Below are 20,882 nucleotides of genomic sequence, written 5' to 3'. Positions count from 1 at the left end.
ACAGAGGCGGTCTTTTGTCTCCATGCAGATGATGACCTTTAGCTGGCAGATGGGAGTGGCTGGCTGGCAGGTGAGTGGATTGAGAGGCAGGGATTCCACTGGAATAATTATCACAGTGTGGTTAATAGAGCCATTAGGAGTAATTAACTCAGAATCTCTCTGCTAATGTGAGCATGTGTGTGTGGTGTAGGTGAGTGAAAGTGTGATTAAGTCCTGATGGTGTGAGTTTGTGACATGTAAGCCTCTGTCAATTCAATGGCAGCCTTGTCATCTGTATAGAAGTGTTTCCCAACCTTGGTCCTTGAGTACCCCCTACAGTACACCTTTACGCTGTAGCCCTTGATAAACACACCTCATTCAACTCATTGTTGGCTTGATGATTAGTTGACAAGTTGAATCAGGTGTGCTTGTCCAGGGTTACAATACAAATGTGTACTGTTGGGGGTACTCGAGGAGCAGGGTCGGGATACACTGGTATAAAATAATACTCTGAAAGAGCAGTGTAGGTTAGTGGCCATGTCTGTCTCGTTCCATAAAGGAAAGAATACATACAAATTGTTGCCAAGAAAATGCATACTGCTCCCTCTATCTTTCACACACAAACTGCAGACAAAAAGAGCAGGCTTACTGCCAACACGCTGAGACTGTAACAATTCCTATTCTTAAAAGCTGGCATGAATTTCTGAATGCAGAGAGCATTATGAGTGAGTAAATCCATGCGTGATGCACACACACGATGATTTTTCACAACGCCTCTTTTCCTATGGGCTAGAGATTTGACACGATCAGCCGGCTGGGCTTTTATCTTAAGTCCTGAGGAAGCAGGATGTCTTTGCTTTACACAACTTACTAACTTTTTGATCAAATTAATGCAATGCGCGTGTAGCTTAAAACACACAAAAAATGGCACAACGCTTGGTGGCAGATACGAAAGCAGTATTTTTCATAAACTTCCAAAGCCTCTGTCCAGTCGCAGACCACATACACGGTAATAGTCAAAGACGGAATCGGTGCATCATACATATGACAATAATGGTGATACGAATGGTGATTCCTACCTGTAACATCCCTGCTCATACTGACAAAACAAGAGGCAGTTATCTCTTTAGAAGCCATGTCTCTTCATGTATCACCACCCCTTTCTCTTTTTCAATAGTGACCGGAACGGATTGCTCGTCTCGCAAGCCTTCCACCAAGCATCCGACTGCTGAAACCAACCCGCACTGTGAGAAGGAGTATAACGTGAGAGAGCGCTCGGCGGTGGAAGAAGGGAAGGTGGAGGGAGATCATTGAAATAATAGGAGACAGTGGGCTAGCATATTTGGTGGACTGCGATATTACTGGAAGCAACCGTGAAACTACAACTATTTGTCAATGGAATTGATCAATATATGATATTGGTCGAAATAGTGGCGACACCCACACGTTTCAACACAATTCAAAGGCTATGGATGGAAAACTGGTGTACAAACATCACATTAAGCTACTTTTCTGTTTTCAGCCAGACTCTGTGCGAGTCAATTGGACTGGCCTACAGTCTGTAGGCAGCTATTGGTAGGTACACAGTATGATATTAATCCTGTTGGCAATTACAAGGTCGACAGGTAGCCTAGCGGTTAGAGAGGGTTGCCACTTCGAATCCCGGGCTTGACAGGAAACATCTGTCAGTAATGAGCTGGCAACCAGAGGGTTGCTGGGTTCAAATCCTAGATGCTATTGCATGCCGTTATGCCCTTGAACAATGCACTTAACCCCCCACTACAACGTCATATCTTCAACGTTATGTCCACTATATAAAAAAATAGGCTGGGCAGTTGATCCACAGCTATTCATTTGGTCTCCCACCGAGGGTTTTAACCAAGCCCTGCTTAGCTTTTATATTTGTACTACCAATGTGCTATCTATCGTGAGAATGATTATTGAGCGATGTCTTAATAAAGACATGTATTCACTGTTGCTATCGAAGTCATTCCAAAGGGAAAGAGAGCAAGAGAGCAAATGAAAGAGAGAGCAAATGAAATGTAACAGTACTTTATAAGTCATATCATCAGTGACACTATTTAGGCCTATAAAGCATTTGCAAAGCAAGTCATCAGCAGCTAGTTTATATTTAACCCAGGATTCAACAACAAAATTACAATACATAGTCCCAGGTTTCAAATTTGGGTTGATTTAAAATTTAATCTTCAAGTTAATCATTCATATTTTGGATTCAAGTCTCCATTTCAACTAAAAATCTAAGTTAAAAATAGGACTAAATCCAATAAAACTTTATTTAAAGTGCATTTAAAATTGGATTAGATTAAGCTCCATTCTTTAACTTAGATTTTTGGTTGAGATGGACATTAAATCCAACATATCAACTATTAATTTGTAGACAAATTTGGATATTGAATTGTGTTTGGTTTTCAACACAACCAAATATCAACATTTGAAGCAGATGCCGATTAATACCGATTAATTTTCTGCTTGGATAGTTTGATCCGTGCCACTGATTTAGTCTGGCTTTAATTCCAGTTTGTCGTTAAACGGGTGTCCTGACTCTCTGTGGTCACTAAAGATCCAATGGCACTTATTTTAAGAGTCTCATTCATCCCCCCTTCTCTCCCCTGTAACTATTCCCCAGGTTGTTGTTGTAACTGAGAATGTGTTCTCAGTCAACTTACCTGGTAAAATATTTTTTTTTTAAATATGTTGGATTCAAGTCTCCATCTCAACCAAAAATAAATGTTTTGTATTATTATTTCTTAGGGTCAACAATGACTTGTACCAATTACAGTGTCTTATGAAATGTTGATTGTTAGGTGAAATGTATATATTGTTTGTTGTGATTCTGTTACGATCTAAAAAATTAATTAAAAGTATTTAAAAAATGTTTTTGTGAAAGAATAGGACTAAAACAAATCAAACTTTAAATACACTTGAAATAAAGTTTGATTTGATTTAGTCCTATTCTTTCACTTTCATTCTTGAGTGAGATGGAAATGTGAATCGAACATACAGTTGAAGTCGGAAGTTTACATACACTTAGGTTGGAGTCATTAAAACTTGTTTTTCAACCAGGAGGAAAGGAAGCGCTACTAAGGTACACAATAGTACATTTTGGTAGACAGAAGGTGCTCTTTGGTAAAAGGGGTGAATTGGTCATCAAAAAGAAAGGAGGACCAAGGCACTCTAAATATAATTAATTAAAACGCCTTTATTTGTATGGTATGTTCAATAGAAACAAAGTTTTTTAAAACAATGCGTTTTGGCTGCATGGCCTTTGTCAGGGAGTAAAAAGAAGTAATACAATGTCCTCTTTTGAAATGCTTTTCCAATTAGCCCAATTAGAAGTGGGAGTGGTTACACAATTGTTTGGACACAGCTAGTAAGCAATACTATACACATTAAAAAGTTAAATACTGTAGCTATGTTATCAAAAAATTCAACTCCAAGCTAGAAGTATCAGAATGCTTAGAAAGGTAGTTCTAACCTTAAATATGACTGGGAGAAGTGTCAAGAATAAGAGAGCAATATATTCCATAGTACACTAGAACACAGCAAAACATGAACAACAACAGTCTAAAAATAGCTGAGGGCAATTGAGCAAAATGTCCACTAGATGACAGCAAATGAACCTATCACGACCCGACAGGAAGGGTGAGAAATCCATATCTTCATTTAAACCAGGGTACTTAGTGGCCTGTAGTTTGTAAATCCATATCTTCATTTAAACCAGGGTACTTAGTGGCCTGTAGTTTGTAAATCCATATCTTCATTTAAACCAGGGTACTTAGTGGCCTGTAGTTTGTAAATCCATATCTTCATTTAAACCAGGGTACTTAGTGGCCTGTAGTTTGTAAATCCATATCTTCATTTAAACCAGGGTACTTAGTGGCCTGTAGTTTGTAAATCCATATCTTCATTTAAACCAGGGTACTTAGTGGCCTGTAGTTTGTAAATCCATATCTTCATTTAAACCAGGGTACTTAGTGGCCTGTAGTTTGTAAATCCATATCTTCATTTAAACCAGGGTACTTAGTGGCCTGTAGTTTGTAAATCCATATCTTCATTTAAACCAGGGTACTTAGTGGCCTGTAGTTTGTAAATCCCAAAACTTTCCCTTTGGTTAACTGTTTAAGACGGTCCCCTTTTCTAATTGAGGCCGGGACATGATCAATACCAATAGCTTGTAGGGAGGCAGGGTTGCCATGGTGTAAGGACTTGTTGTGCCTTGCCATGTGGTAGTCTTCATTGCCTACCCGTATGGCGTACTTGTGTTCCTCTAAGCGGTCTTGAAGGCGTCTCTTTGTCCGTCCAATGTAGAACACCTTGCACTGTGGACACTCCAATCTATAAATGACATGAGTGGTTTTGCAGTTAATTAAATGCTCGACGTAATACTCCATTTTAGAAGCTGTGTCAACAAAATACTTTTTCTGTGCAATATTTATGCAATGGTTACATTTAAAAGAGCCCTTGGGTTTGTGGTCAAGCCAAGTTGTTTGAGAGTCACCAGGAAGATAACTGAGGACTAATTTGTCATTTAGGGTCGGACATCTCTTAAAGCTCATGACTGGTGGCTCAGGGAAGACTTGGCGTAGTAGCGTATCACTTTAGAGGATTCCCCAATTATTTTAATGATTCTTTTAATGTTCTCTGCTTCATTGCTGTATTTTGTTACAAAATACACTCTCCCCGATGTACCACAAGGCACTCCCCTTCGCAACAAGTTCTCTCTGTCAAGTATTCCAGCCCTTATACCTGCATCTTTAAGGACCTGAACGCTGAAGTCAGAAGTTTACAGACACTTAGGTTGGAGTCATTCAAACTCATTTTTCAACCACTCCACACATTTCTTGTTAACAAACTATAGTTTTGGCGAGTCGGTTAGGACATTTACATTGTGCGTGACACAAGTCATTTTTCCAACAATTGTTTAGACAGATTATTTCACTTATAATTCATTGTATCACAAGTCCATTGGGTTTACATACACTAAGTTGACTGTGTCTTTAAACAGCTTGGAAAATCCCAGGAAAATATGTCATGGCTTTAGAAGCTTCTGATAGGCTAATTGACATCATTTGAGTCAATTGGAGGTGTACCTGTAGATGTATTGCAAGACCTACCTTCAAACTCAGTGACTCTTTGCTTGACATCATGGGAAAATCTAAAGAAATCAGCCAAGACCTCAGAAAAAACATTGTAGACCTCCACAAGTCTGGTACATCCTTGGAAACAATTTCCAAACGCCTGAATGTACCACGTTCATGTGTACAAACAATAGCATGCAAGTATAAACACCATGGGACCACACAGACGTCATACAGCTCAGGAAGGAGACTCGTTCTGTCTCCTAGAGATGAACGTGCCTTCAGCAAAGGACCTTGTGAAGATGCTGGAGGAAACAGGTACAAATGTATCTATATCCACAGTAAAGCGAGTCCTATATCGACATAACCTGAAAGGCCGCTCAGCAAGGAAGAAGCCACTGCTCCAAAACTGCCATAAAAAAAAGCCAGACTATGGTTTGCACATGGGGGCAAAGGTAGTACTTTTTGGAGAAATGTCCTCTGGTCTGATGAATAAAAAAAAGAACTCTTTGGCCATAATGACAATTGTTGTGTTTGGAGGAAAAAGGGGGAGGCTTGCAAGCCGAAGAACACCATCCCAACCATGAGGCACGGGGGGTGGCAGCATCATGTTGTGCGGGTGCTTTGCTGCAGGAGGGACTGGTGCACATCACAAAATAGATGGCATCATGAGGGAGGAAAATTATGTGGATATATTGAAGCCGATCTGTTTGTTCGCTAGGCTTTCGAAGACTTTAATTAAGGCAGGGCAGGATGGATATAGGTCTGTAATAGTTCAGTGTCTAGTGGTTTCGCATCCCTCCAATAGAGTTCCAGACGCATGTAGAATCTATGCCAAGGCGCATTTAGGCTCTTGTGGTGGCCCAACACCCTATTACGATGTTTGTGTCCTTTATTTTGGCAGGTACCTGAATGTGATTACATGGGCATGGTCATTTATACTGTAATTTTTATTCAACATGTCCTCACCTGGGATTTGAACTCACAATATTTTGGTTCACAGCATTATGATCTTCCTGCTATGCCACCATGTCTATGTCAATGTCTCATTGAACCTGTAGTGCTACCCTTGGGACCATCTGTTGACAATCTTGATGACTGATACACAGGAGAGTTCTTGCAACGTTTGCATGAAACGTGTCTAGAACATTAATATCTTATATTCTGAGAACATGTTCTGTGTATGTTTGGTGTGATGTTGATGGAATAATCTCCTAACCCTCAGAAAACTGGACACAGGAATATCTTTGCAAGTAAGGTTCCAATAAAAGTGTCTAGAACATTAATATTGAATATCCTGAGAAGATGGTAACCACGTTCTGGGTAAGTTCTGTTTGACATTACTAAGGGAATGGCCTCTTGGAAACTGTCCTTGCACATCACTGGAACGTTTTTAAGAAAACATTAGGTAATGTTCTCTGAAGGTATGGGAACATTTATTGTTAGCTGAGTTTGATGTGATAAGTAACTTGGCTATGCTACTTAAACATTTCAGTGACTGGTCAGCATTGAATCAACATCTGCATTCAATCAGGTAGGCCTAGGTGTTTAGCATTAAGAATAACATTGATCCCATTTGTCATTATGACACATTGTTTTCTTGGCAATGGGGCATGGATATGGTCTGACAGACATGGTCTGACAGACTTGCCCTGCCTTTCAAAGGCAGTCTCACAGTCAAGTTCACTAAATCACACTTTTATTTATATGTGGCATGAGTAACAACCAGTGACCAGCCTGACCACATAGGCTAAACCACACCAATCATTCTTAGAATAAAAACAAACAGTCTTCTGAGTAGAAGACTGGCGTGGTCCCACCAGTCTATTCGTTTCTGGTAAAATATTACCATAATCACATAATCATGCAATATCCTAATCGAATTAAATAGGCTACTTCTTCCTGAAAAATACTGGCAAAAAAATATTTTGGATCTGAACACAAAATATTTATTCAAGCCTCCTTGGTTGAATTTTGAGATGTTATTTCCGAGAACAGAATTTTATTGAATTCAGAAAAATATATAATAACCCATTTCAGATTGCCACCTTAGCCAATATTCATAGGAATGATCTGAAAAGACTAAATAAATAGCATAAGCCTGTCTTGAGTTAATTTAATACCCTTTTGCTGAACTTCTTTTTGTAATCTTGTTTTGAAAGAAAAGGGTACACCGGTCTGTGTGATGTCATCTGACTGGCACAGTAAACACGTGTTGGAGCAGGTCCAACTCTTACTCAAAATGTGCAGTCTAGGGTTCCCTCCCTTCATTGCGTAGGAGTCTAGTCTGCCAATCACTTGTGGGTTTTAATTGGAGCAGATTCTCCAAATTAACGGGAATCCCTGTCAGAGAAGAAATCGGCAGCCTGCCTCTCTCTCAGTCCTTATAAAAGCAGACACAGTGCAGGACTCAGCAGGATTTGAACGGAGGGTCACTCTTTCAAGGTACAGTGAAAGCTTTCACTCTCAAGTCATTGTGCGTAGGCTATATGATTTATAATGGAATATAAATGAATTGAGTTGTGATGTTCTTTGTTCTCTCCTTTCTGTCTGTCTGAATGCTATTGCTCAGGTTGAAACAGAGGACACCTGTGAAGATGACTCCATCAGTTATTTCTGCTCTTCTTCTGCTGGCTTGTGCTCTCCCATTCAATTCTGCTCAGTGTGAGTATTTCTAATCACTGCATATGTAAATAGCTTTGATTCGTTTTCTGATGTGTGGTGTTTCTGGGTTTTATTCTAAATGGTTCTAACCTTCGTTAGAGATGATATGATATGCAAATTACCATGAGCGTACTGAATTTCTTTCTGTAAAAGTATAACAGACTGTATATGCTTTATATACACTGATTCATATTTACTCATTCACAAATTATTAACTAGGAGGGGAAAATAGTTTTTTTCTGGCTCTGTAATGTAGGATTCCACCATTATCTTGTCAGTGTGACAAGTGACAAGTCCATGTGACAAGTGACAAGTCCATGTGACAAGGCCTTATTGTTGGAATGACATTGATACTGTTGTCATCGCTGGTGACTTGTGACTGTCTGTTTGTGGAAAGATCTCCATGACTGTGTGCTAGACTACTGAATGACACAAAATATTCTTTATGTTGTTGACCTTTCTGTATAGCAAGCTGTAGTGGGAGATGTGGAGGAGAGTATTACAGGGGTTACATGTGCCAGTGTGATTATGACTGTCTCACTCACGAGGAGTGCTGTAAGGACTACGAATCCCAGTGCACCACCAGTAAGGACTTTTATCTATTTATTTGTGGTATGCGAGTGACATTACATTATGATAAACAAGATGTGGATCATAATAACCCATTAGAATGCTTGACGTGTTTTTAGATGATATAGACGCACATGGGTGTACAGGTATTATGCATGGGTTATAACATAACCAGGAGGGGACTGGTGTGATAATGGATGTACTGTATGTCTGACTGTGTCTGTGTACCAGGTGACTCGTGTAAAGGGCGGTGTGGCGAATCCTTTAAGAGAGGCAGGCAGTGTGACTGTGATCCGGACTGCGCACGCTACAGCAAGTGCTGCCCAGATTACAAGAGCCAGTGTGGTATTGAAGGTTAGTAAAATGTCAAACACACCTAGCATGGTCTTCTGAAGTAAAATTCTACACTGAAACCATGCATGTTTTTTTTGCATGTACGGTACCTTCAGAAAGTATTCATACCCCTTGACTTATTCCATATTTTGTTGCATTACAGCCTGACTTCAAAATGGATTCAATAAATGTATTTTCTCACCCGTCTACAAACAATAACCCACAATGACAAAGTGAAAACATGTTTTTAGAAATGTTTGCTAATTTATTGAAATAGAAATACAGAAGTCTCTCATTTGCACAAGTATTCACACCCGAGTCAATACTTTGTAGAAGCACCTTTGGCAGTGATTACATCTGTGAATCTTTCTGGGTAAGCTTTCCACACCTGAATTGTGCAACATTTGCCCATTATTATTTTCAAAATTCTTCAAGCTCTATTAAATTGGTTGTTGATCATTGCTAGACCTATATTTTCAGGTCTTGCCCTTGAATTTTCAAGTAGATTTAAGTCAAACTGTAAATCGGCCACTCAGGAACAGTCACCATCTTCTTAGTAAGTGTACAGTAGATCTGGCCTTGTGGTTTAGGTTATTGTCCTGCTGAAAGGGGAATTCATCTCCCAGTGTCTGGTGGAAAGTAGACTGAACCAGGTTTTCCTCTAGAAATATGCCTGTGCTTAGCTCTATTCTGTTTCTTTTTTTATCCTGTAAAACTCCCCAGTCCTGAACTATTACAAGCATACCCATAACATGATGCAGCCACCACTATGCTTGAAAATATGAAGAGTGGTACCCAGTAATGTGTTGAATTGGATTTGCCCGAAACATAACACTTGGTATTCAGGAAAAAAAGTTAATTGCTTTGCAACATTGTTTGCAGTATTACTTTAGTGCCTTGTTTGAAAATAGGATGCATGTTTTGGAATATTTGTATTCTGTTCAGGCTTCCTTCTTTACACTCTGTCAATTAGGTTAGTATTATGGAGTAACTACAATGTTGTTGATCCATCCTTAGTTTTCTCCAATAACAGACATTCAACTCTGTAACTGTTTTAAAGTCACCATTGGCCTCATGGTGAAATCCCTGAGCGGTTTCCTTCCTCTCCGGCAACTGAGTTAGGAAGGACACCTGTATCTTTGTAGCGACTGGGTGTATTGATACACCATCTAAAGTGTCATTAATAACTTGACAATGTTCAAAGGGATATTCAATATCTGCTTTAACATTTGTTTTACTCATCTACCAATGGGTGTCCTTCTTTGTGAGGCATTGGAAAACCTCCCTGGTCTTGAATCTGTGTTGGAGATTCACTGTTCCACTGAGGGACCATACATATAATTGTATGTGTGCTGTACAGATATGAGGTAGTCATTAAAAAAATAAATGTTAAATGCTATTACCGGTAATGTGACTTGTTAAGCACATTTTTACCACTGAACGTATTTAGGCTTGCCATAACAAAGGGGTTGAATACTTATTGATGGAAGATATTTCATTTATTTATATTTTTTATTAATTTGTTTAAAAAAATTATACTTTGAATTATGGGGTATTTTGTGTAGACCAGTCACAAAAAATCTCAATTGAATCCATTTTAAATTCAGACTGTAACACAACAAATTGTGGAAAAAGTCAAGGGGTGTGCATACTTTCTGTAGACAAACTTTTCTGTATTGCATCCACAGGTAAAGAGTGTATATATAAAATATATAATAATTATAAGTATATAATTTAATGTATGAAATAACATTGTATAAATTAATGTATGACTTACAATGAAAAAGTGGTTAGAGTTAGTTGATTTAAAGATAGGCATGTTGGCACTAGGCATGTAACTATGCATGTAAATGTTAAACTCATGCAGTAGCCTGCATCAGTTCATTTTTTTCTCTTTTAATAATTACTACAGACACCAAACAACCAGGCAGCACAACACCACTGAAGACTAGCTCATGTAATAACGTAAATGATGAAACACCAAAAGGTATAGCTTTTATTTAAAGATAGGCATGCTGGCACTATTCATGCAGTATATTCATATCAATAGCGTTATGCATGTTAAAATGCAGAAGCCTGTCTGTTCATCTTAATTATTTTCTGGCTTAGTATTTACCACTACAAGCACAAAACCAGTCAGTACAACACCAAAGACTAGCTCATGCAATAACGTAATTGATAACAAACCAAAAGGTATATTTCATTAAATATTAGATTTGAGAGATATTATAGGAAAGTTGGTTGCTTTTGGATACTCTGACTCATTTAGTACTTGGTTGACACCAGAGCCAGAGCCTCCCCAGATCCAGCCAAATGAGGAGCCAGAGATGACTCCCAATCCACAGGAGGAACTAAATGAAGGTCAGTATCTTCAGAACAACCTTACTGAGGAGATGGATAACCAACACTTCAGCCCTCAATAAGACTGAAAATTGAATTTTCACAATTATTCACTCAGCCCAACATCTTCCAATGACAAAGTCAAAACATTCCCTGTAATAAGAGAGTAATATTGTGTAATAAAAAAAACACAGATCTTTTGAACTTTTCCTGACCAGTCAAAAATGGCAGAGTGTGTGATTCCAAGATGTTTTGGATTGGCTGCCTGTCCTGCTGCTGTGACATTCTCTCCAGCTGTGACTTGAGCCGGAGCCCGGAGGCCATGTCTCCTCAGAGGTAGCCAGGAGCTCTGTGTCCGGGCCAGCCCCAACGGCCAAGAGAAACATGGGGAAATAATGTCATTATGAGTGGGCCGTGTGGAGGAGGGCAACAGGCACAGTCTCAATCAAAGAGAGAAGTGAGGAATGGTGAGATGAGGCCAGGATGGATGAGGAGATGGAAGTGTTATATGTGGGTTGCAACCCAAAGGTCGATTCGGGATAAAACAGGGTGTTTTTGGATTGATGCACTCTGGCCAGTCCACTACAGACCCGTTGGCACTGTAGAAGTGTATTCCAGCCTGGAATGTCATCAGTGTCTGTGGTTTGATTCAAGACATGCCAGGATGAACTAGAAAAATAGGAAAATATCAGAGAGACAGAGTTGTGCAATTACACATGCCACCTATAACTCAGTTATGTTAATAAACAATTACATTCATTTTCAAATGTGTCAGATGACCAGTTCATGCCATTGGTCACTCCAGAACCAGAACTCCAGGATGAACGGGGAGATGGTGAGAGAAAATTGTTCCTCGTTTCTCAACATAGCTACAAATTCACTTTTTATTTAGCCTGTTGAATTGCTAGTTAGAAGATGTGTGAATGTGAATTTGACATTCATTTGCCCTTATTCCCTTCCACAGATGTAAAGGGTGAGACCTGGCCAGAACTCCCTGTTCCCTCTCCTGAAGCTGAGCAAGAGGCCATTTTAGAGGGGGACTACACACCCTTCCCTGAGGAATGGGATCCAGAGGCAACACCTGGCCAAGAGGGGACCCCACCAGCAGAGGCCAACCCCTACCTTGCCGAACCAGCCAAAGAGGTTCCCACTGAGACAGCAGGTAAGGGATTCAATGAAATTCAATCTTTATTGTCCCAGTACGGCAATTAATTATGCAGTCAGGACAGGAGTTATATCCCACTTAAGACACACCTCATTTACATTTACATTTACATTTAAGTCATTTAGCAGACGCTCTTATCCAGAGCGACTTACACCTCCCTCTTATGGTTCCACAGGAAGAGGGTAACAGGATACTAAACCCTTATTACTCCCTTCAGGGGATCTGACCTCACCTCCTGACCTCAACCCCTCCTTCACCTAGTCCACAGATGTCCATCTGCCTCCCCTATAGCAATCCTTTGATCTCCTCCCGTCCATCCAGCACAATCCACAGCCACTCTGTCTTTCTACAGATCTCACTCCTTAATATACTATGCGTCTGATCTATCATGTTTTTAATATCTCAATGTTCAACATTTTGAATCCAACAATACACACCACAGCATTTGGGCACAGTGTGGGAGATGATAGCTGAGCCATATCACACATATCACTATTTCACTGTTCCTGGAAATTGCATTTGACAAGGTGTTTCACAATCTACTTTGAGTCATTTGGAGTCAAATCAAATCTGACACAGACATCAAATCTCATGTTTTTCTAACTCCAGACTCCAGTGTTCCTGAGGGACAGCCTGATTCCAGCAGCAGCCCGTCTGCATTAGACACAACTCCCCCTAGATCCTCCTCTGAGCCCACCCCTGCCTCCCCCCAGCCCTCCGACCAGGTCTTCCCGAGCTCAGAGCCCCAGCCTGGGCCTACTCCTACAGAGGACACCCTTGAACTCTTATCTGAAGGACAGAGTGAATTGGACCCTGAGGGTCAGAAGGCAGAATCTGACAACACACTGCCAAAGGACTCTGAACACAGACCCTCAAACCCAGAGAATGCTGCCACCACACCAGCCTCTGACCCAACCTCTACCGGCCCCACACAGGGTACACCCTCAGGCCCAGAGGAACCGGAGGCTACCCCTGCATCTCTAGACAGCACCACCCCCTCCACCAAGCCTGACCAGACACCCAGTGCCCCTGAAGGATCTACCCCAAGCTCAGAGCAGGACAGCTACAAGGAGAATTCCCCAACAACCACCCCTTCAGACCCACAGGATCCCAATGCGGCCTCTGATAGTGGTCCCGAAGCTAAACCTGGCAGAGTGGACACCCCAGAAAGTTTTGATGACAGCAGTATCCCCCAGACTGGAGATCTGGCAACACCTCCCACCTCAGATCCTCAGGCCACATCCACAGACCCAACGGGACATGAAGAGGAAGGAGACAAGGCCGCACCAGAGGAGACCACTACAGACCCCATGAAGCTCACTCTCGTCCCCACCATCAAACCCACCCCCAACAAAACCACAGTGAAACCCAAGCCCAGCAAACCCACAGGGAAACCCAAGCCCAGTCCTACACGGCCCAGCACCCTCACTGATATCAACCAAGATCTGGGCACAGACAACCCCAGGGACTACCAAGCAGGTAAGCTTAACCATGTTGGATCTTGCTTTGTATTACTTTAATACTATTGCAACGAAACAGTCAAAGTGGTAGAGCACCTATTACTGGGCAATGGTAGAGTCACCAGCCTTATTACTGGGCAATGGTAGAGTCACCAGCCTTATTACTGGGCAATGGTAGAGTCACCAGCCTTATTACTGGGCAATGGTAGAGTCACCAGCCTTATTACTGGGCAATGGTAGAGTCACCAGCCTTATTACTGGGCAATGGTAGAGTCACCAGCCTTATTACTGGGCAATGGTAGAGTCACCAGCCTTATTACTGTACAATGGTAGAGTCACCAGCCTTATTACTGGGCAATGGTAGAGTCACCAGCCTTATTACTGGGCAATGGTAGAGTCACCAGCCTTATTACTGGGCAATGGTAGAGTCACCAGCCTTATTACTGGGCAATAGTAGAGTCACCAGCCTTATTACTGGGCAATAGTAGAGTCACCAGCCTTATTACTGTACAATGGTAGAGTCACCAGCCTTATTACTGTACAATGGTAGAGTCACCAGCCTTATTACTGGGCAATGGTAGAGTCACCAGCCTTATTACTGTACAATGGTAGAGTCATCAGCCTTATTAATGGGCAATGGTAGAGTCACCAGCCTTATTACTGTACAATGGTAGAGTCATCAGCCTTATTACTGGGCAATGGTAGAGTCACCAGCCTTATTACTGTACAATGGTAGAGTCACCAGCCTTATTACTGGGCAATGGTAGAGTCACCAGCCTTATTACTGGGCAATGGTAGAGTCACCAGCCTTATTACTGTACAATGGTAGAGTCACCAGCCTTATTACTGTACAATGGTAGTCACCAGCCTTATTACTGTACAATGGTAGAGTCACCAGCCTTATTACTGTACAATGGTAGAGTCACCAGCCTTATTACTGTACAATGGTAGAGTCACCAGCCGTATTACTGTACAATGGTAGAGTCACCAGCCTTATTACTGTACAATGGTAGAGTCACCAGCCTTATTACTGTACAATGGTAGAGTCACCAGCCTTATTACTACATCGATTTGCCAGCCTATCCTTTCCTTAATGTGTCGCATTGGATTGTATTACTTCTCTTGGATGAAAAGAGCTTCCTCTTGCCAAGTGTAGCGGCACTATATTAACTGGTGACAGTCAAAGGTGACAGTTTTCCCATAGCCTAAGACAGTCCAGCACTTTCTGTGGTTTAGAAAAAGTCCTCAGCTCCTTCACAGAGCAAAACAGAAAGAGGTCACATTAAAGCAGCAATCAGCAGTTGAAACAATAACAAACCGTTCTCACGCCACTGTTTAAATAAAAAGCTGAGGGACGGGCCTGGAGAAATATAGACTATGGATACAAGGACTGACCAACCCTGATATCAAAATTATAGTTTTAACCATATTGAGGCTATTTAGTGTTTGTTTACATTTACTTTGTTTACAAACATTGGAGTAAAACAAGTTTATATTTTGGGTTCTGATAAAGTACGACAGCTGAACTCAGCTCATGAACTGTTATATTCTTCAGGAATCAATGGGTACATGTCATTCATTTATAAGTCAAAAAGAATTGCTGTAGCAACTGCTGATTGCCCCTTTAGCCAATTAACACTTGGACAGACATTTCAAATGGTCCTAGTTCACTTGTTTTTCTAATTAGTCCTCTCTTTTTCTCCAGATGAACACAATGACACCAACATCTGCAGCGGTCGTCCCGTCGGCGCGGTGACTACGCTGAGGAATGGGACCGTGGTGGTTTTCAGAGGTCAGTGCCAGACCATAACACTTGGTCTAGATACTGTAATTATATAGTCTATGTACCAGACACACCAGATGTTGGGTTTGCATTCCTAGACCGCACCCTGTCTGCCTTTGTGATGTTGTGACTGGACTGTCCTTCAGCTCTTATCCACATTTTGTAGATGTGACACTGATTGTTTTCAAACCCAAGAGAACCCCAAACATGTAAATGTTTCACGTTAATTTACAAGGGTAAAGATGGTTAGCTACAGTAAGACAACCCCTGTATTATAGACTAGAAGATAGAGGGTAGGCCATCATTGTAAATCATTTGTTCTTAACTGACTTGCCTAGTTAAATAAAATAAAATAGGATGAGGATGAAAAGTAATTGAGGATGCAGATGGACATACCATACCAGTGTTGCTTCCACTGTCCTCCTTCTTTAGGACACTATTTCTGGGTGTTGGACAGCAATAGGGTGCCTGGACCTGCCCGTGGGATCACAGACGTGTGGGGTATTCCTTCTCCCATCGACACAGTCTTCACCCGCTGCAACTGCCAGGGCAAGACATACTTCTTCAAGGTACACCACCTATGTAACATTAAAACATAAGATACCCAAAGCAAATGGGAGAATTTCCATTTTGTCATACAGTATTACTGACTTGAAGTGAAGGGTATCTGTTCAATAGGCCTAGAATGTAACTATCCCAAACATAGTGTTATAATACCTACTTTTATACTACATTAAGTGGAGTTGATAGAGAACAAAATTGTTTATCTATGTGCCTTCTCCCCTCCATAGGGTTCTAACTACTGGAGGTTCGAGAATGGCATGATGGAGCCCGGCTACCCCAAGTTAATCAAGGCGGGCTTCGATGGGCTGCAAGGACAGATCACGGCTGCCCTGTCTGTGCCAGAGTACCGCAAGAGGAGAGAGTCGGTCTACTTCTTCAAGAGAGGTGACTGACTGCTGTACACTACTTACCCAGTGGAGGCTGCTGAGGGGAGGACAGCTTATAATGTCTGGAACGTAGCGAATAAAATGGCATCAAACACATGGAAACCATGTGTTTATTGTATTTGATACCATTCCATTCCAGCCATTATGAGCCCGTCCTCCCCAATTAAGGTGACACCAACCTCCTGTGACTTACACCATAATGTGACAATATTAACTCTGATATAAATACATTAGAATAATTTGTATTGCTAAAGCCAGTGATAATAGATTTACTCATAGGTTTCGGCTGTTTCTGGTAAAGCACAAAAAACAAGCATGCCCATGTCATCCTGAGCTACCACGTCTGATATCTGTATGATTGTGTTCCAGGAGGCTTGGTGCAGAAGTATTCCTACCAGTCTGGCATCAGCCCTACATGCGGCAGGAAGGTCCACTACTCTGTTTATACCGTACGCAACCGTGTTGCTAGGCAAGCAGGTAATGAGCTGCCCAACTTGACATTTCAGTCCTTTCACTGAACATTTTATTAGTCTGAGGCAGGCAGTGCTGAGAACCTGGAAAACCACTCACGGACAGGTTTTATTTGATCTGAGATGCATTTAGTTCTCTATAAAGACTCAGATGCGGCTCGGAAGGAGGGTAAGAGAAAGAGGAAACGAGGTTCACAATGTTTTAATGTTTTTATTAGAAGTAAACCGACAGATTTAAGAACTACATAATTTCCTCAAACTGGAATTTGTACTCCAAGACACATGTTCCAGTTCAAATATCACACTCCTCAAATTACATTTTGTCACTCTCTAAACTGAACGGTCTCTCCTCTCAGCGCCTCTGCTGGGACAGGAGATCAACATCCGTCTGACCTGGAGAGGCTTCCCGTCCACCGTGACCTCCGCCGTTTCTATCCCCACCCACAAGAAACCAGAGGGATACAACTACTACCTCTTCTCACGCTGTAAGTATTTAGCCAAGATACTATTTTTATTACCCAAATCCGAGCCTGTAGCCTGTCTGATGAAAAATGGTTTGGTGGAAAACCCTGCACCTGTCGGTCTGCTGTAAAAATCCAGTCCTAGACCTTACACAAAGTAATGTCGGACACATCTGAGCCCCATGTGTCTAGGCAGGGTGGGTCAGAGAGGAGGGTGGAGTAGATGGGTCTGCTGGCACGGCTTGGTCCGGATCCTGTCCGACACATCTGAGCCCCATGTGTCTAGGCAGGATGGGTCAGAGAGGAGGGTGGAGTAGATGGGTCTGCTGGCACGGCTTGGTCCGGATCCTGTCCTAGAAGTTTGTATCAACAGCAGCCCTTCCTTACTCCATAAGGAGGGAGGTGTTTGTCTAGTCATTGTCATTAAGATACCCTGAGCCCCAATTTAGTGTCTGCTCTGGCCAATTAAGAGGCCTCCCACAGGTCATGTTTTTCTGACAAAACATGGTTCATTTTTGGTGGTTCTGTCAGTATCATATTGCTACACAAACTTGAATATTCTTGGACATATATGAAGTGATTAACATTTTCCTTTGCCAGTTTTACATTTTGCATGGTTCAGTTCAAAACTAGGAAACTCTGCAAATGAGAGACCAAGTGAGCCATTTGGTCCAGAGACCAAGTGAGCCCATATTTTCCTCAAATTAACCCACCCTCTTCCCGTGTCTTTCAGCCAAATACTACAACGTCAATATGGGAGATGAGCGACCTTTCATAGCAACTCCCCCGGTGAGCTCTGCTCCCCAGAAGAACTCCGCCAAATACTTTTTCAACTGTCCAAAGGAAGTTTGAGGAGAAACAGCAGGGACATTCAAAAACAGATTCACTGACACACCATTTTCCTAATGGATCTCAAACTTTATTAGCATCATTATTCATAAAATCAACATCACAATGTTTTAGCAAGGACTCCACGTAACAAATCTTTAAAAAAAAAAGATTATTCATCATAACAATGAAATGATCAGTGATCACCATAACTACAGCAGATACATCATTTAGATTTCTGGTAAACGCAGGTTCTCTTTGGAACCAGGGTGCCCAGTCTAGTAGCAGGAATGAGGTCTTGTGGAGATGGAAATAATGTTGGGGCAGGAGCTCTGATCAGTTGTTTATCGGGCAAATCTCCTCCCAGTCCCAGTTACACCCCGTGATGGCAACGTCCCTGGTTCCCATCAAACGAGACATATTAGTATGAGACAAAGGTCTGCTTTATTAATGTAAAAACAAATCATTCTGATTCTGTACAGCGCCTGTATAATATATAATGCAAAGACAATGCTAATGTAACAAATAATTTTAGATGAAACATTTCTCTTCTGCATTTTTTGACTATTAAAATCGATTTAACATCAACAATTAATCTCGACTTGGTTTTATATGTTGTATTAAGAGCTGTGCACAATATAAATGTCTGTTCACTCACCTCTCCTCATGCGGTTCTCTGTCCAGCGTTGGAGCTGTCGGCTGTGTCCTGGTCTAGAGGGTTTGGGCTGAGTCCTACTAGTGTCTAAAGCAGAGAGAAAGGGAGCAGTTACACACGGCTCATTCTAACACTACTACAGACAAAACCGAGAACGCAATACGGCCTACTAGTCAGAGACAATGGACCATTTAATTAAACATTCCAAGGAGGTCAGAGCCAAGCTCCTATAAAACCAGTATAAATACTCACATTTGAGAGGAATCTCACAACTAGAATGTAGACCAAATCCAATTCCAACAACCAGTATGAATGGAGGGGTATTGGTAAGGGTATAGAGTAGGCCTGTTGGCTTGGGTAGGGCACACTAAGGTATTGAGGGTTAGCTAGTGGAGGTTAGAGGTTAGAGTACTGCAGACCTGTTCAGTAGGCTACCATAAAGGGAATCTGAACGCTGTTCGCTAGAAGAGTCCGCTGTTTCAGCCTATTGCATTTCTTTGCAGCGCATACATAATTTCAGATTTTCAAAATGTATAAAATCTCAACTCTAGTGCAAAGGCATTTTAGAAGCATTGCCTCTATAGCCAATACTGAACACTCGTCCATTTTTCATCCTGCAGTCTTCTAAACCCCCGACCCCATTTAAGGCCAAGATGTTGAGATTTATTTTTTATTATTATTTTGTAATGCTTTTTGTGACGTGGATCATAATTACTGCTAATTAGGTTAGATGATCCTCGTAATGTTACGTGGAAAATACAACTAATGGGATGCAGAATTAAACGTATATATCACACGCACAAATGCGACCAGTTATTTTTTGTATACGCATTTAATTTATTTCACTAGCAAACGCGAGTGAACTGCTGGCACTTTAGAGCCCACTGAATGTCCATCTTATGTTAGCTTGAAACAATTAGTGTTGACCTTTCCACAACACACGGAGTCGAAAAGGGATTTGTCCATGTGTTTACGTACAGCTGACAGTCGGCAAACTCAGCATCACAACAAACAGGAGGGGCAGACAAGGGGTAGCTATGTCCAATAATGATGTATTAATCTCCATGTCCATTTACACAAACTCCGTACATGTCTGTGTTGCAGCTCGAGAAATCGGGATGTTAGATTTACTCAGTGGATTTATTTTTGATTATTTTTGTATTTATAAAAACAACAGTAAAAAAAAAAAAACAAAAAAAAAAAAAAAACAGGCCCTATTAATTTCTGCTTACTTTTAACTCGGATCTCGTACCTGCATACATCGACAGAGAATTGCATAGTTGGTATGCAAAATGTGTACATGTTGGCGGGTCTGGTACTGTAGAGAGTTGGGGTCAGTACCTGCAGAGCTGGAGGAGAGTTCCTGGCTGGTAGAAGGCAGGCCGCAGTCATCTGAGACCTGGGTAGGTTCCTCTATCTCCCCCGCCCGAGACATTACAGGTTCCAGAGACACCTCCACACTGGACACAACACACAGGTCATTCACTATGGAGATCACACTATTACTGTTGTGGTTCAAATTCAGTCAGCTATACAATTTGAAGCTTTACTTTTGATGAATTTCATAGAGTAAGCAAAGTGGTCTCACAGGTCTCCCCCCGGCGCCATGAAGACATCATCCCTCTCGTCCCCAGGACTAGGTCCTTCGGCCACCACCAAGACTGGGGTTGAGGTGGTTACCATGGAAACAGACTGAGAGGTGTGTTCCGTGCCGTCAGATGGCGGGACCTCTGCAAATATGGACACTGGTGGGAGGGGGAGAGAATTAGCAGACGCTTATCCAGAGTTTGTTGAAATGTCTGTTACTTGAACACAAACATTTATATGGGCTGCAATCTGAGGTGCAGTTGACTCTAATGAACTTATTAACCCCCTAGAGTCGATTGACGCACTGGTTGCACATTTAAAAAAATCCCCATCAGTCTGTCAGTTTAAGCTAGAGATCTGTTTTTTTGCATTGGATGCTTCTCAATGGACTCCATCCACCAGTGTCGCACTTCCGCATCTGCAGTGAAAGGTAGCTAGAGCGGTGTTTGTTAGACCAAGAGGCATCCCGAAAAGTCTTCTCACATTAACGTCTATAGCGTCTGGACCATTTGGGCCACAAACGAATGGGACTCCACTC

The 20,882-nt window shown here is 41.6% G+C and overlaps 3 protein-coding genes across 17 annotated transcripts in view; 1 reads left to right on the top strand and 2 right to left on the bottom strand.

The window, feature by feature from the left end:
• LOC123997533 (capping protein, Arp2/3 and myosin-I linker protein 3-like) overlaps window positions 1-1,255 on the bottom strand; it is a 39,406-nt gene extending 38,151 nt beyond the window's left edge. For 2 of the 5 annotated variants that reach the window (XM_046301871.1, XM_046301873.1), the window contains exon 1: window positions 1,059-1,253. In XM_046301871.1, coding sequence (XP_046157827.1) covers window positions 1,059-1,116 — 58 coding nt within the window. In that variant the 5' untranslated portion in view covers window positions 1,117-1,253. Of the gene's footprint in view, window positions 1-1,058 lie in introns of all 5 variants that reach the window. The other 3 variants (XM_046301875.1, XM_046301872.1, XM_046301874.1) reach the window with 3 other exon arrangements.
• Window positions 1,256-7,370: 6,115 nt separating this feature from the next.
• On the top strand, window positions 7,371-19,909 carry LOC123996806 (proteoglycan 4-like). 2 transcript variants are annotated; one of them, XM_046300524.1, is made up of 15 exons: window positions 7,371-7,523; window positions 7,651-7,742; window positions 8,211-8,327; window positions 8,544-8,666; window positions 10,558-10,632; window positions 10,932-11,006; window positions 11,761-11,820; window positions 11,950-12,147; window positions 12,760-13,629; window positions 15,316-15,402; window positions 15,826-15,962; window positions 16,185-16,341; window positions 16,713-16,820; window positions 17,170-17,298; window positions 18,008-19,909. In XM_046300524.1, the coding sequence occupies exons 2-15, from the start codon at window positions 7,676-7,678 to the stop codon at window positions 18,124-18,126; spliced, it is 2,322 nt and encodes a 773-aa protein (XP_046156480.1). In that variant the 5' UTR covers window positions 7,371-7,523; window positions 7,651-7,675; the 3' UTR covers window positions 18,127-19,909. The 2 variants fall into 2 exon arrangements, with proteins under 2 accessions (XP_046156480.1, XP_046156482.1); XM_046300526.1 differs by lacking the exon at window positions 10,558-10,632 and having other exon boundaries at window positions 18,008-19,907.
• LOC123996805 (nucleoprotein TPR-like) overlaps window positions 18,172-20,882 on the bottom strand; it is a 36,617-nt gene continuing 33,906 nt past the window's right edge. For 9 of the 10 annotated variants that reach the window (XM_046300513.1, XM_046300516.1, XM_046300519.1 and 6 more), the window contains exons 46-49: window positions 20,346-20,502; window positions 20,099-20,217; window positions 18,761-18,844; window positions 18,172-18,499 (exon numbers count right to left, since the gene is read on the bottom strand). In XM_046300513.1, coding sequence (XP_046156469.1) covers window positions 18,447-18,499; window positions 18,761-18,844; window positions 20,099-20,217; window positions 20,346-20,502 — 413 coding nt within the window. In that variant the 3' untranslated portion in view covers window positions 18,172-18,446. Of the gene's footprint in view, window positions 18,500-18,760; window positions 18,845-20,098; window positions 20,218-20,307; window positions 20,503-20,882 lie in introns of those variants that run through there. The other variant, XM_046300523.1, reaches the window with a different exon arrangement.

This window comes from Oncorhynchus gorbuscha, linkage group LG15 (assembly GCF_021184085.1).
Source record: "Oncorhynchus gorbuscha isolate QuinsamMale2020 ecotype Even-year linkage group LG15, OgorEven_v1.0, whole genome shotgun sequence".
Lineage (NCBI taxonomy): Eukaryota > Metazoa > Chordata > Actinopteri > Salmoniformes > Salmonidae > Oncorhynchus > Oncorhynchus gorbuscha.
This window is presented reverse-complemented; position numbering and strand designations above follow the sequence as displayed.